General features: G+C 62.2%; 1 protein-coding gene across 1 annotated transcript in view; it reads right to left on the bottom strand.

The window, feature by feature from the left end:
• Positions 1-15,716, bottom strand: part of LRP1 (LDL receptor related protein 1) — a 76,823-nt gene that overhangs the window by 16,584 nt on the left and 44,523 nt on the right. Inside the window, exons 27-52 of the mRNA XM_069491744.1 lie at positions 15,253-15,497; positions 14,835-14,966; positions 14,364-14,591; positions 13,978-14,152; positions 13,795-13,889; positions 13,431-13,580; positions 13,110-13,250; positions 12,640-12,774; positions 10,849-10,980; positions 10,497-10,631; positions 10,224-10,353; positions 10,003-10,129; positions 9,527-9,678; positions 9,310-9,434; positions 8,636-9,013; positions 7,189-7,378; positions 3,861-4,065; positions 3,358-3,550; positions 2,467-2,592; positions 2,145-2,273; positions 1,746-1,865; positions 1,432-1,545; positions 1,001-1,150; positions 807-929; positions 439-555; positions 197-325 (exon numbers count right to left, since the gene is read on the bottom strand). Of these exons, the coding sequence (XP_069347845.1) occupies positions 197-325; positions 439-555; positions 807-929; positions 1,001-1,150; positions 1,432-1,545; positions 1,746-1,865; positions 2,145-2,273; positions 2,467-2,592; positions 3,358-3,550; positions 3,861-4,065; positions 7,189-7,378; positions 8,636-9,013; positions 9,310-9,434; positions 9,527-9,678; positions 10,003-10,129; positions 10,224-10,353; positions 10,497-10,631; positions 10,849-10,980; positions 12,640-12,774; positions 13,110-13,250; positions 13,431-13,580; positions 13,795-13,889; positions 13,978-14,152; positions 14,364-14,591; positions 14,835-14,966; positions 15,253-15,497 (4,076 nt within the window). The remainder of the gene's footprint in view (positions 1-196; positions 326-438; positions 556-806; positions 930-1,000; positions 1,151-1,431; positions 1,546-1,745; positions 1,866-2,144; positions 2,274-2,466; positions 2,593-3,357; positions 3,551-3,860; positions 4,066-7,188; positions 7,379-8,635; positions 9,014-9,309; positions 9,435-9,526; positions 9,679-10,002; positions 10,130-10,223; positions 10,354-10,496; positions 10,632-10,848; positions 10,981-12,639; positions 12,775-13,109; positions 13,251-13,430; positions 13,581-13,794; positions 13,890-13,977; positions 14,153-14,363; positions 14,592-14,834; positions 14,967-15,252; positions 15,498-15,716) is intronic.

Below are 15,716 nucleotides of genomic sequence, written 5' to 3'. Positions count from 1 at the left end.
GCTGCTGACTGTCCCCGGCCCCGAGCCTCCTGTGGTCCGAGTGGCAGAGTGGGCAGAGCCCGGGACAGGAGTCTGGGCACCGGGGCTGTAGCAATGGCTCTGCCACTAACCAGCCGGGGGAGCCCCACTGAGGCGCCCCCTCCCTAGTGAGCCCGGCCACTGGCTGGCTGCCCACTCCTCGCGCCCCGCCACTCACAGCAGCCAGCTGCGATGCTCTCATCAGCGCCGTCTGCACAGTCCTTGTCCCCGTCGCAGAGCCAGCGCTCTGGGACACACACGTGGGTGCCAGGGCAGGAGAAGGAGGAGGGGCCGCACGTCTTGCCTTCTGTGGGGGAGCAGGGGGCCACCGAGACTCAGGGGCAGGTGGGGCAGCTTCCCTGCTGTGCTGACCCCTTGCAGGAGTGTGTCACCTCCCTGGCACCATCCCAGTCCTCTCACCACAGTGAGCTGCCTCATCTGAGCCGTCCCCGCAGTCATCGCTGCCGTCACACAGCCACTGCTTGGAGATGCAGCGATGGTTCTGGCACTCAAACTGGGCCTCCGAGCAGAACTTGTCTGGGGCAGTTGGAAGCCACAGTTAGAGGGGGACGGGTGGCAGGTCACCCAGCTGGGCAGGCCGATGCCATGGGAGGACAGGGAAGTGCCCATGGTGCCCCTCTGCCGGGGCTCAGCCGGGGCTAGGGACAGGTTCCACTTCTGAGCCTGGAGTCTGGGGTGGAGACATGGGACAAAGGGCCTGGGTGCCCTTCGGGGGGGTGGCTGGTGGGGTCTTAGCGCTCAGGTGAGAGGGTGCTCTGGTCACTCACTGCAGTGGGTCTCATCCTCGCCGTGTTCACAGTCGTCCTCCTTGTCGCACGTCCAGCTCATGGGGATGCAGCGCCCACTGGGGCAGGCGAAGTAATTCAGGGGGCATCTGGGGCGCTTCACGCCTGGGGGCAAGGGGGTGTGAGGGCCCTGCTCACCTCAGCCGCCACCCACCACACCCATGCCCGAGGCCCACCTGGGCAGTCTCGCTCGTCACTGTAGTCCCCGCAGTCGTTGGCACCGTCGCACACCCAGCTGGGTGCGTAGCAGAGGGAGGTGCGCTCGCAGGGCTGGAAGAGCACACCCTTCACGCCCAGGCGGAAGTAGCTGCTGCAGTCGGTGGCACCTGGTGGGGAGGGGGTGAAGGTGATGCCTGGTTTCTTCCACAACGCCCCAGGGCAGCTGCCAGTCCTACAGCACCTTCCTGTGCTTTGGAAAGTCGAACTGTGCCCTTCAGGTGGGGCACCATTCACACTGTCCACTCCCAGGGGAGCCCAGGAGCAGGACAGGGACAGGGCTGCGGGGAGATGGAGCCTGCCATGTGGGGCTGGACGGAGGGCCCAGAGGAGGGGCAGGGACAGAGACAGGTGGGGAGCCCAGAAGGCACGGCAAGGGGGTGTCACTCACTGCAGTTCATCTCATCCGAGGCGTCCTCACAATCCACAAACTGGTTGCAGCGGCTGGAGTTCCCGATGCAGGTCCCGTCCCGGCAGCGGAATTCACCCACACCACAGGCTGTTTCTAGAACAGCACCCACCCCGTCCCATCAGGTCAGAGTCCTCTCTGTGGGGGTCAGGGGGCCAGGACAGAGCTCCTGGCCCAAAGCACCTGCCCAGGCCCATCACAGAGTGCCCTGAACCCGATGCCGTGGGGCCTGGGGACAAAGGCTCAGCCAGGGTGAGCTGGGGCAGAGAGCAGGTGCGTGCCGGAGCGTCACTCACTGTTGCAGGGGATCTCGTCAGAGGCGTCCCCGCAGTCATCTGCCCCGTTGCACCAAAGCATGTTGGACACACAGCGTCCGTTGTTGCACTGGCGGAAAGTCTTCTTGCAGCGGCGCGAGTCTGCAGAGAGGGAGCAGGACGAGAGTCAGCCGCAGGCACAGGGAAGGGGCTGCCTCTGATGACTCATCGTGTGTTCAGTAACTGCAGCGGGCGGTAGAGGCTAACGGTGGCTCTGTCCTTCATGAGCTCCCCAGCCCCCTCTGCAGGCCGGGAGCTGGGGTGCTCACACCCCACCCTGCGGGGGCTGAGGCTGGTGACTGAGGGCCTGGGGTGGGGGGGGATCGGGAAGGACGCAGACTCCGTGCCTGCAAGAGGCAGGGGCTGGAGCTGGCTCCTTACTGCAGTAGGATGGCTTCTCATCGGACTTGTCTTTGCAGTGGGAGACACCATCGCACGTCAGGCTGAAGTTGATGCACTCGCCATTGGCACACTCAAACTCGTCTTGCGCTCGACAGGAGGAGTTCACCGCTGGGGAGGGCCGGGGGGAGCTCTGTGAGCCAGGGCCCCAGCCGGAGCGCCCATACCCCTCTCCCCCCAGGAACTGAGGTCATGCCAGCTTCTCCCTGGTAAAAGGCTTTGGGGGGCCAGGCCGGAGAATGTGGGAAGAAATGGTCCCCAGTGTGTGCTCGGGTCCCCCGCCAGCCCCTCCACCCCCACTCACCTCGGCAGGTGAGGTCCTCCTGGAGGATTCGGCCTCCCCGGCATGAGCAGTTGACGTGGCCTTGGTGAGTAAGCAGACACAGGTCCTGGCAGCCCCCGTTGTTGATTCGGCAAGGGGAGAGTTCACCTGAGCAGGACGGAGCAACCGTGGGGTGAAGAGTGCTCTCTGCGTACGCAAAGCGCCCCACCTGCCCACACAGCTTCACGGAGTCGGCCCCTGACTGCTACAGCAGGCACAGCCGCAGCGGCACAGCCCGTGGGGAGGGTGCAGGGCAGGGCCGCTGCAGGAGGGCAGGTGCAGGGTGTTTGAGGGTGGATGTGAGGTCGGGGATGTGTGTACTCTTAGGTGGGGCACTGTGGGCTTCGAGGCTTATCTTAGGAGATTCTGATCCAAGGGCCTTGAGATCCTGTGTGTTGTGGTGGGCCCCAGGGCGTGTGTGACAGACCTGAGAGAGCTGCAGATCTGTGAGGGGCACGCGAGGTCAGCCAACCAGTGTGGCGTGTACGTGCACACGTGCACCCCGAGGGCTGGTGCGGGCAGAGCCTGGCACACCTGTGCGTTCAGGCTCTGGGATGTGCATGTGGCCCCGGGTGAGGGCGATGGCCAGGGCAAGTGGCGGGGGTGTCCACGGCTGTGGATGAGCCCTGGGGGCCGGGGCAGGGGGTGGGGGTTGGGTGATATGAAAGTGTGTGTGAGTGACTTGGCCTAGGCGTGTGCAGAGGCCATGCATGTGTGCACAGTGGTCTTGGGGGAGCTGGGGCAGAGGAGTGTAGGTCTTTTGGCGTTGCTTGGGGGCAGAGGTGTGTACAGGACCCGGCTGAAGCGTGCATGTGCTTGTGTGGGTGGGTTCAAGGGCAGCAGGGCGGGGCTGCTGGCAGTGGCCCCACTCACAGCTGTTGGTGTCCTTGGCCACAGCGATGATGCCCATGGGCTGCTGGGGGATGTCCACGCGCAGCAGCTTCATGTCGCTGCCCACGTACTTGTTGGCCCGCTGCACTGCCCGCCGCACCCAGTCGGTCCAGAAGATGTGCTCCCCGTACACAGCCAAGCCGAAGGGGTGAACAGGCTCCGACTTCAGGATCACCTGTGGGGACGGCACCATCACCATCCTGGTGTCACTCAGGCCTCTCACCCTGACTCCATCTGACCGCAGCCGGCTGCAGGGCTGAGGGGCTGGGCCAACAGTCGCAGGGTGACAAAGACCCGCACAGGCTTCTTGCCACCTCCCTTGCCTAACTGATGAGGACACCAGGCCAGACAGGGTGGGGCTGCCCAAGGTCTGGGCCTTCACAGGACTCCCTGCCTGCCTGCCCTGCGACTTCCCCCCCACTCTGTGCTTGGGCAGACGGGCCGTGCCCTGGCCCTCCCACCCCCACTGCCTGCCCGAGACTCACATAGCGGTGGGAGCCGTCATACTCGCACCGCTCGATCTTGTCCAGGGTGGCGTCGGAGAAGTAGAGCTTCTCTGCACGGTGGTCGATGGCCAGGCCGTTGGGGGTGCGAATGTCCTTCTCGATGAGCGTGAGGACGTTGGCTCCCGACAGGGCCGCGCGCATGATGCTGGGGTGCTGCTCGTTCCAGTTGGTCCAGAACATCAGGCTGGGGGGGGGGCACAGGGATCAGGATCCAAAGCCAGAGAGGCTGGCACGGAAGGCACAGGCCAGCACGTGCAGCCACCTGCAGCCCGCACAGCCCCGATGCCCAGGAAGGGCCCGGCTGCTGTGCAGACGATTCATGCACCACGTGGCCGAGTCTGACTTACTCTGCGTGAGCCGTGTGTCTGTGAGATGCCCATCTGCATTTGCTGAGATGAGGGACAATGTGGCCAAGTAAGACCAGCTCTGGGGTTCCAATCCTGGCTCTACCACTTACCAGCTGGGTGCCCTGAGGCAACAACTGCCTCGTGCCTCAGTTTCCTCCTCTATGAAGTGGGGATAGTAACACCACCTGCCTCACAGAGTGGTTGGGAGAACTGAAAAAGTTGATCCCATCGTAACGACAGATGGCACACACTGCGGATTTTCCACGGTTTTCTCCTTAACTGCTCTCTTCTCTGCAATGACGCTGGCTCTTTTCCAGACCACGCAGGAAACCCTTGTTGAACGTGGAGTGTGGCCTAGGTCTTGGGGACACGTGGATCCTACCCTCAAGGAGTTCTTGAGAATCAGCTTCTCCATGATTTAAGGCCTTTGCACATTTGGGGTTGGAGCCCCAGCTCTGCTCGTCCTGGCTCTGACCTCCAATGAGCCTCTTGGCCCCCTGAGCCTTGGCTTCCCCTCAGCAAAGGAGGTGATGGGAACAGCCACCAATCACCCCATGCTCCTCTCGAGGTGGAGGTGGGCTGGAGAGATGGCCGTGGAAGACCCCAGAGACGCTCAGGGGACGGACTAGCACATGCCCACGCTCCCTGGGTGATCCTTACGCACACTGGAGTTTGAGAACCACTGAGCGACACAAGAGCCAGTTCCACCCCCCAGTCCTCTAGCAGCACCTGCTCCTGCCCTGATTCCAACGCCTCCGCCCCCGCCTGCCCCACCCCTCTGCGTCCTGGCCAGGGACCTGTCCTCCAGCTGCGAGCTCGTCTCCTCAAGCCTCTGCGGGTCTCACTCTGCTCATTCCCCCCCGCCCTGCCTCGGCCCAGGGTCTCTGTCAGGTTGAACCACTGCCTCCTCTTGCTCAACTCTCGCGGGAGAATGACGCTTCTGGCCCGCAGGGAGACGCTGCTGCTCCGGACCTTGGGAGCTCATGGGGATAAGGCTCCGAGTTGAAAGGCTTCATCCTAGAGGGGACAGGGGTTCTGGATGGCTCTGGAGTCAGGACACCAGCTTGGAGGGAGGCTTCCATAAGATAGGACGCATGTCTCGGGTCAGTGGCCAGTCACCGTCCTTGACTTGTCAGGACTGGGCTTGACTTGTCGGTCCCCACTGGGGACTTCAGCACCCTTGGGTCAAGCCTCGCCCACACTCACAGTGGCTTTCTTCCCGTCGTCAGCAAACTCTTGCACATGGAAGGATTATATGTGATGCAATTGTGGGTTTGGCAAAACCGCTCCCCGGGATGGCGGGAGGGAGGAGAGTGGCTTTCCTGGGGGCAGGTGGGCAGCAGCCAGGACTCTGTGGACTTTCTAAACGTCCGACTGTGAGCTCCCCGGGCCATCGGTGTCCCAGTGCCAGCTTCGGGGTGGGCTCTGGAGAAGGCTGGGCGGTCAGAGCCTCTATTCACCCCTGCCCCTCCCTCTGGGTCCACACTGGCTCCTTGCAACACCCCCGAAGTGCCCACTTCTTCTGGCCAAGGGAGGCCCCTCCTGACAGCTCAGCTGTCTCCCTGGGCACTGAGCCGGCTCCTGCTCAGCCCACTCCCGTCATCCTCGGATGCTGCTCACACGCCGCCTCCTTGAGGACACGTTCCCAACCTCCAGGCTGGAGCAGGTCCTTGGCACGGTCATGAGGCTCCCTGCAGCCTCAGCATGAGTGACTCAGATACGCCCAAGGCAGGGCCCACGTCCCTCTCAGTCTCTACCAGATCCTCACGCATCATTGTTCTCAAAGCCACTTGCTGAATGAACGACAGAGCCCCCTGGGCTCAGAGGAAAGGAACGTGGTAGGCAACCATGGGGGCTTCCTCTGGGATGGGGTGGGAGGCAGGCAGGGGAGCCAGCGTGACGGCCCCTCCACGAGGCTCCAGGCCCATGACGGACCAGCCCCAGACAGGTGAGGTCACCAAGGGTCACAGCAGGGAAGACTGGATCTCCGTCATCAGCCACGTACGTGCCAGACAGCCGAGGCAGGAGGGAACAGAGGGCCCTTGTGCTGGGTCGGCTGTGCCAGGCAGGCTGGGCTGGGACCGGACTTGATTTACATCAGGGTAAGGAATCTGGGGTTAGTACACTCACCGTTTCTATGCAGTCGCTTTTGAGTTTTGTTTGTCCCTTAGTTTCCTAGTAAAGCTTTTAAAAAACATTCCAAGTGCTGCTGAATCAGGGGAAAAAAACTGTTTCTCATACGTGGGCCAGGGTTGCTAAAGCGAGGGGGTGGTTCACTAGAGGCCCTGCAGTGGGGACAGGGCTGCCCCTGTGGGAGAACGGAGACTGCGGGTGGGCCCTGGGGGGCAGCTCCCAGCCGGGACGTTTTCTCCCAAGTTCTCCTGGGCTTGTGCTCTTGACTCCTCACAACCTGACCGAGCTTCCCGGCCATGCCCAGGCCTGCTCCACCCTGCGGCGTGGGAGGTCCCCTTGCTGTTCTGCCCTGCCTTGAGCTTCCCTTCCGTGTCTGCCCTTCCGTGTCTTTCCACTTCCAGGCCCCGTGAGGGGCCACTGCCTCCGTGGTGCACGGCCCCGTGGGAGTCATCGCTGGCTGCCTCCCCTGTTCCCCACAGCCAGGAGGCTCGAACGGGCCCAGCCCGAGGCTCCCACCTGACGGGGCTTCAGCGAGTCCCAGAGCCACAGAGGCCCTTCTCCACCTTGATCACGGCTCTCTGGTGGATGAATCAGTCACAAAGCCAGAGGCGTCCCCTACAGTCCCAGCCCTCCCCTGGGTTCAGGCACCTGAAATATCAGCACCCTTGTATCACAGAAGGGGACACAGAGAGCTTATGCAGCTCACCCAAGGTCACACGGCAAGGAAGGGTGGGGCTTGGGACAGAGCCCGCCTCTCCTGCACCCTCACCTGGGTCTGCCGGGGGCAGTTTCTGCTACCAACCCCCCCAGCCAGGGCAGCCACTCACTTCTGGCACTCGTCCAGCACGAAGGCCCGAGGGTGGTCGTCTCCAGACATGGTGATGACTGTCTCGCGCTCGAAGGCCCCCAGCCGGGTCTGGTCCACGGTGTGGCGGGTGATGGTGGATGTCGTGTAGCTTGTCCAGTAGAGCGTGTCCCAGTCACGGTGATAAGCCAGGCCTTCCACGGAGCCCACATCTGTGAAGAGGCAGGAGCAGCCGTGGGTTGGGAGGGGCTGGGGAGCAGAGCCGGAGGGGCAGTGGGGGATGGGAACGTGTAGGGTATGACAGAGGCTCAGGAACCCCTAGATCTGACCTCCAGTTCCCCTAACCCCTGCCGTGCTGCCCCGTCGCCCACCCAGATGACGCACGGTCCACCTCCCTGGGCCTCCCCCTGTGTCATTTGGCTTCATGTTGTGGTCACAGTTTTCCAGAGCTGGAGTTCTGCTGAGTTGAGCACAATGTGGATTTCAGTAAACCACCCCCACGTGGCCTGTACTGGGGAGCTTGCTACTTAGAAAGACGCTGAACCGGATTGTGTTATAAAGCAGATGCCTAAACTCAGGTTAAAGAACTACGGCACAACGAGAGACACAGTGGAACAGCAGAGCAAGAGGAAGACTCGGGGGTTAGTGGCTCCAACCTGCATGACAAGGCGGTTGACAAAAGGTGACGTTGTGCTGTAGTATGCACAACAGCCTGGGGGAGGGGACATTCTGCTAGTCTCTCCTGGTCGAGCTAAGGCGACAGAACGTTGAGTTTAGCTTTGGACACTACATTTTATACAGACAGGTGGACTGGACTAAGCAGAGCAGAAAATGTCCCGGAGGAAGCTGGGAGGACAGGCCTGTTTTTTTGTCACCTCTGTATGCCCAGCACCTAGTTCAGTGCCTGGCAGGTCTTTACGGACCAGATGAATGAATAAATGAGCAAACGAGTGAGTCAAAGGACCTCGGGGTATCCAGGCTGAGGAAGAGCTGAAAGGCTGTTCTACAGTGACAGCTCTGACACCTCAACTGCTCTCACAGAGCACACGCTGCGTACCCTGCGCTGAGCTCAGCCTTCCCCGGCCCCGTCCCAGGGAATCCTGCCTCGTGACTCAGACGAGAAAGCTCAGGCTTGGTGAGAGGCAGAAACTTGCCCAGGTCACTGAACTAAGTGACAGAGTTGAGCCCGGTCTCCGCAGCCTGTGCGTGTGAGAGCCGGGCTCCGCAGGGACCTCCGCTCGTCTGTGCAGCCTGGAGGCAGAACCAGGACCAGTGTGGGAGGCACAGGGGGGCCAGCTCTGACCCCAGATACAGAGAAACTTTCTGAAACTGCACTGGGTGTGGTGCCTTCTGGCTATTCTGCAGAGATGGGATTCAGATCTGGGGTTGGGAGCGCTGATGGCTGAGGGTCTGCACTCACGCCCACTCCCCCCGACCCCTTCCCGGGAAGGCTCAGGGCCTGGGCTCACTCTCCACAATGGTGGTCCTCCCGGAGCCATCGTCGTTGATCTGCTGGATGTTCCCAAAGTGGATGTCGCTGAAGAAGATGCGATTGGGGGTGCCTGGGGAGGTGCCTCCCCGGTAGTCAAAGGCCAGAGCGATGACATTCTTCATGTGCTCGGGGTCCTCGAAGGGCTGCACGGGCGCGTTGAGGTTGCGCTCATCCGACAGGTGGATGCTCTTGAGGATGGTGCGCTCCGAGTAGAGCAGGTAACCGGCGTACTCACGGCATGATGCCCCATCTTCAGCCAGCATCCCGTGGGCGCAGGCGCAGGCCCGCTGCCCGCCGCCGCGGTACAGGCACAGCTGCTGGCACCCACCGTTGGCCACTGCACACACGTTGGTGCCTGGGGGAGGGGGGTTACAGAGGGCACGGCCTGCCTCAGGAAAAGGCTCACTGCTGCGTCTGTCACCCAGGCAGAAGCACCCTGCTCTGCCTCAGTCTCCCCAGCTCAGAGGACTCTCTGGGCCCCAGCACTCCTCAACCTCTCCTTCCCATCCCTGGGTCTTGGGCCACTGGGAAGGGCCCTCGTGGGTCCAACTTCTCTCCCAGCCCTCCCACTCTGGGTTCCCCGGGGAGAGCACTCCCGGACCAGCGTGTCCCCTCTCACCTCTCCTCCCCAGCCCAGAGCCCCAGCCTCACCTTTCTGCCGGTCCCGGTTGAAGACTTTGATGTCTTTAAGCTGCACACCGATGCCAGTGCGCAGCGGCACGGAATCTGTGGCATTGTCTTTGCTGCCGCGCTTGATGGAGCCGTTGGCGTGAGTCCTGGGGAAGGAGAAGGGCATGAGCAGGGTGTTGATGGGGCCAGGGGGAGGGGACAGATGGGATGAGGGGAAGGCCAGGACAGAAGCACTCACCTGTCACTCCAGTAGATGAAATCCTCAAACACGGATACTGAAAACATGTCCATGTTGTTGCTGGATAGAACCACCTCACGGTTCTCACCCGTCTCCAGGTCAATCCGCTCGATCTTGTCTGTCCGTGCATCGCACCAGTACAGCTTCCCATCCTACGGGCCGGAGGCACCGCCTCACCACCACGCTCCCTGCCAGCCCCCGCGGCCCAGGCAGAGGGCGGGTGCGGCCCGAGCCGGGCCCTCGGTTCCACTTTCGTGCCCACTCCTCCTCGTCCATACCTCCCGTGCCCAACATGCTGGGGAGCTGTCCCACTTCTGGGGAGCCCTTTCCCAGGTGGGGGCTGGGCCAGCAGAGCCCATGACTCCCACAGGCTCCATGTCTTCCCACTGAGTGGGGCTCACCACAGGGGTTGCAAAGGCAAGCAGGGAGCGGGCAAGGGGTCTACCAGGGCTCCAGAGCCAAGTGTGAGTCCAAACCTGATAGTCCACCGAGATGCCATTGGGCCAGCTGATGCTGACGTTAACCAGCACCACTCGATCCGTGCCGTCTAGCCGGGACCGCTCGATCCGCGGGTACTGACCCCACTCAGTCCAGAACAAGTACCTGAGGGTGGAGGTGGGGGTGGAGGGTCAGTGCCCAGGGCCTCGTCAGTGGGGCTGAGTCCAGAGGGGCTGAGCCAGCCTGCCCAGTGCCTCACCCCTTCTCCGGGTGAACAGTGATGGCCCGGGGCTTGTCCAGGCCCTGGGAGATGACCACGTAGCGGAAAGAGCCATTGAGCCGGGCGACCTCGATGACGTCGAAGCCCTGGTCCGTCCAGTAGATGTTGCCTGAGGAGGGAGTTGGGGGCTCAGGGAGCCTGGGTGGGGACACGTGCACCTGGCCCCCTGCAGGCGCCTGGCACCCCGGCAGCTCCCCTCTGGCTCTTGCCTATTCCTCTTCCTGAGGCCCCACGAGCCCTCCCGCCGCTCACCGGCGATCCAGTCCACTGCGATGCCCTCCACGCGGCCAATGCCATTGGTCACCACATCCTCGCGCCACGTCTGGTCCCGCTTGGCCCGGCTGATGGTGCTCAGACCCATGTCCACCCAGTAAATGGTGTCATTTTCTGGAAGTGGAGGAGCCGACATGGGATGGCCAGCAAGGCAGGGGCCAGGGTAGAGGTGAGTGTGTGTGGAGGTGCCAGGTGCTTGGAAAGGGAGCAGGGGGCAGCTGTGACAAAGGCCCCCTCTAGCCAGTTCGGCAGTATCTCGCCGGACCCTCAGAGCACACCACTCCCAAAGCTCCTAGGTCACGACCCACTGCCCCTGACACCAATGGCTTACCAGCATGGAAGTCGATGCCGACAGCCAGCGAGGTCCCCGACACTGGGACCAGGGCATCTGACTTGTCGTTTGGATCCAGAGGAATGCCCCGGATTCCCTCGTGCACAGAGTACAGGAGAAAGGAGCCCACACCTGAAACACCAGGACATTTAAGGCACAGGCCTCGCTGACACTCCTTTAAGCGTGGCTCCTGTCACCCTCAAGCTGTTCTCTGCTTCTTCTTTGAGATCCTCCCCCAGCCACCACTCCCACCCCCAACACACACACCCCCCCTTGCCTGAGCCTAAGTGGCTGGTGGGGGAAGAGCCGCAGCTCTGGGGCCACTGCGGGACCCCTCGCTACCACGAGAGGGCAGCAGAGACTAGGCTTTCCCTCCCTGCACTGCCCTCCTCCCTCACCAGGTTCCTCAGGGAAACTCCGGCAGGTCAGGTTCAAACAAGACAATGAGGACTGGGTGACTCCAAAATCTAGATTTCCAGTTACAGCCTGACCTTAGTTTGCTCTCTGTCCTCCCTCTGCCTGGTCTATGCCACACCCTCTCTCCAACACCTAAAACTCAACCTTCCCGGCACCCCGCTCCCAAGCCAGCCTCATTCCCAGCTTTCCCACGTCTTCTGAGGCTCCACTATCCACGCATCCCAGAATCCTCCCTTGCCTTTGTCCCTCTGATGCAGCGTGGCCCAAATGAACCCCCCAATGGGCCCTGGTTGTTTGGGCTCCATGAAACAATGGATGAAAGGTGAAGTGAGTTTGGGAAAACCCCAAACACGAGTCTCTCCCTTGAAAGATGCTCAGTGCACACGAGCACATTCAAGGCTCTGAGAAGCTCTGCAGTCAAAAACACTTTGAAACTTTTTAAACTTTGTTCAACCCAGAGTTTCTTTCTGTAATATCCACCCACATCAAAGAGGGAGGTTCCTAAGAGTGCACTTTGGGAAGCGCTATCCCGGGGCAAGCCTGTAAATCAGTTAGCAAGTTCTTGTGAAACGTCTGGGAGTTTCATCCTTCCCTTCAACCCCAGCTGCTAAACTCAGCCCAGGCCCTTCTCAGCAACCCTGGATTACTCCTGATAGCCTCCTAACTGGTTTAACTGCCTCGGTTTCTCCCTCCCCCACTGCCGGGTAGTCTTCCCCAAAGGTCATTTTCCAGGCACTCCTGGCTGAGAACCCAGGAGCCGAGCCTGCCTCACAGCCTCACCTCCAGGACTTCCCCACGCCCTGCTCCCTGCCCACTGCGCCCCTGCTCCCTGCCCACTGTGCCCCTGCTCCCTGCCCACTGCGCCCCTGCTCGCTGCCCACTGCTCCGGGCTCAGGACCCCTGCAACAGCCTCCTGTTCCGCTGGACCTTTGCTCAAGCGATACGCCCTGCCTCGCGCACAGACCCCTCTCCACTGAGCGGCGCAGCCAAATCCCACTTGTCCTACAGAACACAGCTCACAGCACACGGCTTCCACGCAGCTGGCCCTCATCTGCCCACTAACATCTATTCCTCCAAAATCCTATGGCAGGCACTGGACAGTCAGTGCCACTTCGTGGGCCAGTTTCCCCTATATGTTTTCACCAACTTCTGGTTAAGCCTGCAAGGCACACGGACAGGGACTCCTGTCCCCCTGGGTTCTCCCACACCACCCAGCACAGTGGGGACTTATTAAGCATCTAACCCAAAAGGCGCTTCATGCATGATGAATGTAGTCGTGTCCCCAAGGTAAGAAGAGGAAGGTAGGGCTGTGGGGTAGCAGGGGTCGGGGTTGGGGACCTGCGTTGAGGTGGGGAGGAGAGGCCAGGCACTGACCTTCACAGGCCTGCTGGCCGCTCCGGAGGCTGTAGCCGGCCGTGCACATGCAGGAGCGGGTTGTCTCTGACGTGGGCAGGCAGAGCTGGGAGCAGTCACCATTGTTGACACTGCAGGGGTTGGTGCCCTCATGGTCTTGGGGTGGGGGGGAGGCAGAGAGAAAGGGTTAGGTGGCCCTCCTTGGGACCTGAGAGTCAGGCTCGGGCTATCGAGGGACAGGATGATCACTGCCTTCACCCTGGACCTGGTGGGTGTCACCACCCAACCCAGCTCTCAGGTCTCCTGTCCTCCCTTGGGCCTTGTGATCAGAACTGCTGGTGGCCTGTAAGGTGCCTTTGTGGGTGGTGCATGGAACCCAAATTGCTTTCATTCCCGCTCATCCCTTGTCCCCGTTGCTGCAACCTGCTCCTCTCTCCCACCCCACCCTGTTGTCGCGGAGCCCCGGAGACCCTGCCTCAGCCCCCACCTACCCAGCTGGATGCTCTCGTCGTACACCTTCATGTGCATCACCAGGGTGGTGCTGTTCCGCAGGACCACGGAGCCCGAGCCATCAGCCTTGGAGCACGTGCCCATCTTCTCCGACACCTGATCTGCCCACCACAGCTTGTCCCCTGGGGCGGCAGGAGGGGATGAGACCCTTGGGAAGGCCCCACGCCCAGCTCTCCCGAAGGGCCCGTTGACCCTAAGCCATCGGGCCTGCCCCGTGGGGTGAGAGACCACCTCAGCCAGCCCCGGCCCCCCGCTGGTCTGGCCAGTTCTGCCGCGTCTCTGCGTTCTCCAGCAGCCCTCACCCATGATGGCCAGGGCGGTGGCCTTGCCCAGCTGGCTCCGCATGGCGTCAATGATCTCCAGCCCGCTCCCGTCCAGGTTGCAGCGGTTGATGGTGTGGTTGCCGGAGCTGATCCAGTAGAGTTTGCTTTCAGGGAAGTCGATAGCCAGGCCTGGGAGAAGGAAGTGTCACTGCTAGGATGCCTGGCACCAGGCGGGGATCCAGGAAGGGGAACAGAGTATGTGAGAGGGTGTGTGGTTTGGGAGGAGGGTGGTGAGAAGATGCGTGAAGCCCCCAGCTCCGGTGAGGCCAAGGGGCAACGGAGCGACCCTGTGGGCACCTCGTGGTCAAGGAGCCGGGGAGGGGCAAGTGGGGCAAGCTCGTACCCACAGGGCCCTTCTGGCCACTGAAGAGCAGGGTGCGGTTGCTGCCGTCCATGTTGGCCATGCTGATGTTGTCACCATCGGTCCAATAGAGCTTCCTGTGGGGAGGGTGCCGAGGAGGGTGTCAGAGTCCTCTTCCTCCCAGCCCCGCAGCCCACGCTTCCCAGCCCTGGGCCCTGGACCCACCCACGCAGGGGGTGGACGACAAGGCCGTGGGGCTGCTCCAGGCCCTGCACCACTGCGTTCTTGAAAGAGCCGTCCAGCCGGGCCACGTTGATCTGCTTCTTGTTGGTGTCGTAGCTCGTCCAGAATAGGTTTCGGGACACCCAGTCCACAGCCAGCCCGTGGGCATTTGGCAAGTCTGGGGGCACAAGCGGGGAGTTGGTGTTTGGGGGTCTGCAGGGTCAGGAGGGGAGCAGTGCGGTTCTGGAGAATGGGGATCAGGAACCAGGGCTGGCGTACCGGGGGGAACAGGATTTGGAGAAGGAACATCAGGAGAGGACCTGGGCTGGGAGCAAGGGCTGGGTGGGGAGTTCCCGTGCCCACCGGTGGGGGGCGCAGCCAGGACAGACCTGCAGAGACGACTGTCTCCACGCCTGTGCCGTTGATGAAGGCCCGCTTGATGGCCTGTGTCCGCACGTCGGACCAGTACACGCGCTGCTCACGGGCGTCGTAGTCCAGCACTGTGACGTTGTCGATGTCGGGCACCGTGAAGGAGATGATGTAGTTGTAGTAGGGGGCGTCCAGGTCCACCCCCCGGATCTCCATCTGACGCGCGTACAGCAGGAACTTCTTAAACTCTGCGGGGCATGTGCGGGTCGCTGAGGGCAGCCCTGCCTGCACACTCCTTCCCCCCAGATCAGGCTCCCTCCTTCCGGTTCCTTCTGCTTGCTGCAGGCCCGTGGCTATTTCTCGGGTGCAGCCTCTCCTTACAGTGGTCTCTGGAGCCTCCCCGTTGGACCCTCGGAATTGGGACTGTCTTCGCTTCCAACTGGGAGCCTGGGCACCAGAGACCTCCCCTCCAGCCTCAGTTTGCCACCTACCATAGCAGGTGGTGTTGTCCTCGTGGAGCTTCATGAGGTGGGGGCAGGCGCAGGAGACGGTCCGGTTATAGTTGATGAGACACAGGTGGGAGCAAGGGCCCCGGCCCCCATTGGCCTCGCATGGATTGGGGGCTGTGGCAGGGAGGGGAGAGAAGGAGCGAGAACATCCTGTGACTTGGTGATCCCTCCCTGGCCTTCCTCACCCAGACTACCCCTCCTCACCCACTCTCGTCCTCCGTGCTGCAGCATCCCTGCTGCTAGACCTTCCTCTGTCGCGGGACGGCACCCCTGTCCACAGGCTAGCGCACCCCGCCATCCCAGCACGCGCCCCTGCCCGCTCTCACTGCCCCCTCCTCCCTTCACAGCTTCTAAGAGGCCGCTGGCTCTTCCCGCTGCCTGCGAGGCCCCAGGCCCTTACCCATGGGCTGCCGGGAGGGGTGGTACACCTGCAGGTCGAAGGGCTGGGTGTTGGTCCTCTGTACCACGGTGACATTGTGGCCGGTCCACTTGTTGGCCTTGGCCAGTGTGTTTGTTCGCCAGTCAGTCCAGTACACCTCCCCCCCATACAGCGTCACTGCAAACGGGTGCGACAGGAACTCGTGTCCCCGGAGCACCTCCATGTGGCCGGAGCCGTCGTAACGGGCTGAGTAAATGGCATCTGACCTGAGAGCGCGGTTGGGGCAAAGTGAGGAAGCCGCTGGGGTCTCTGCCCTCGGAGCACTCTGCCCGGGCGCCCCCCGCCCCGGCCCACAGCCCTCCCAGCCGGACACACTGGAACACGCGCTGCCCGAGCCCTGCTGGCCAGAGGAGGCAGAGAGCTGTGGTGCGAGAACCCAGCAGGTCTAGGTCCAGCTGACACCCAGTCCCCAAGCACTCCAGGGG

The sequence above is a fragment of the Eulemur rufifrons genome, chromosome 16 (assembly GCF_041146395.1).
Source record: "Eulemur rufifrons isolate Redbay chromosome 16, OSU_ERuf_1, whole genome shotgun sequence".
In the NCBI taxonomy this organism is placed as follows: domain Eukaryota; kingdom Metazoa; phylum Chordata; class Mammalia; order Primates; family Lemuridae; genus Eulemur; species Eulemur rufifrons.
Note: the sequence above shows the minus strand (reverse complement) of the source record. Positions and strands in the feature narration are given on the sequence as shown.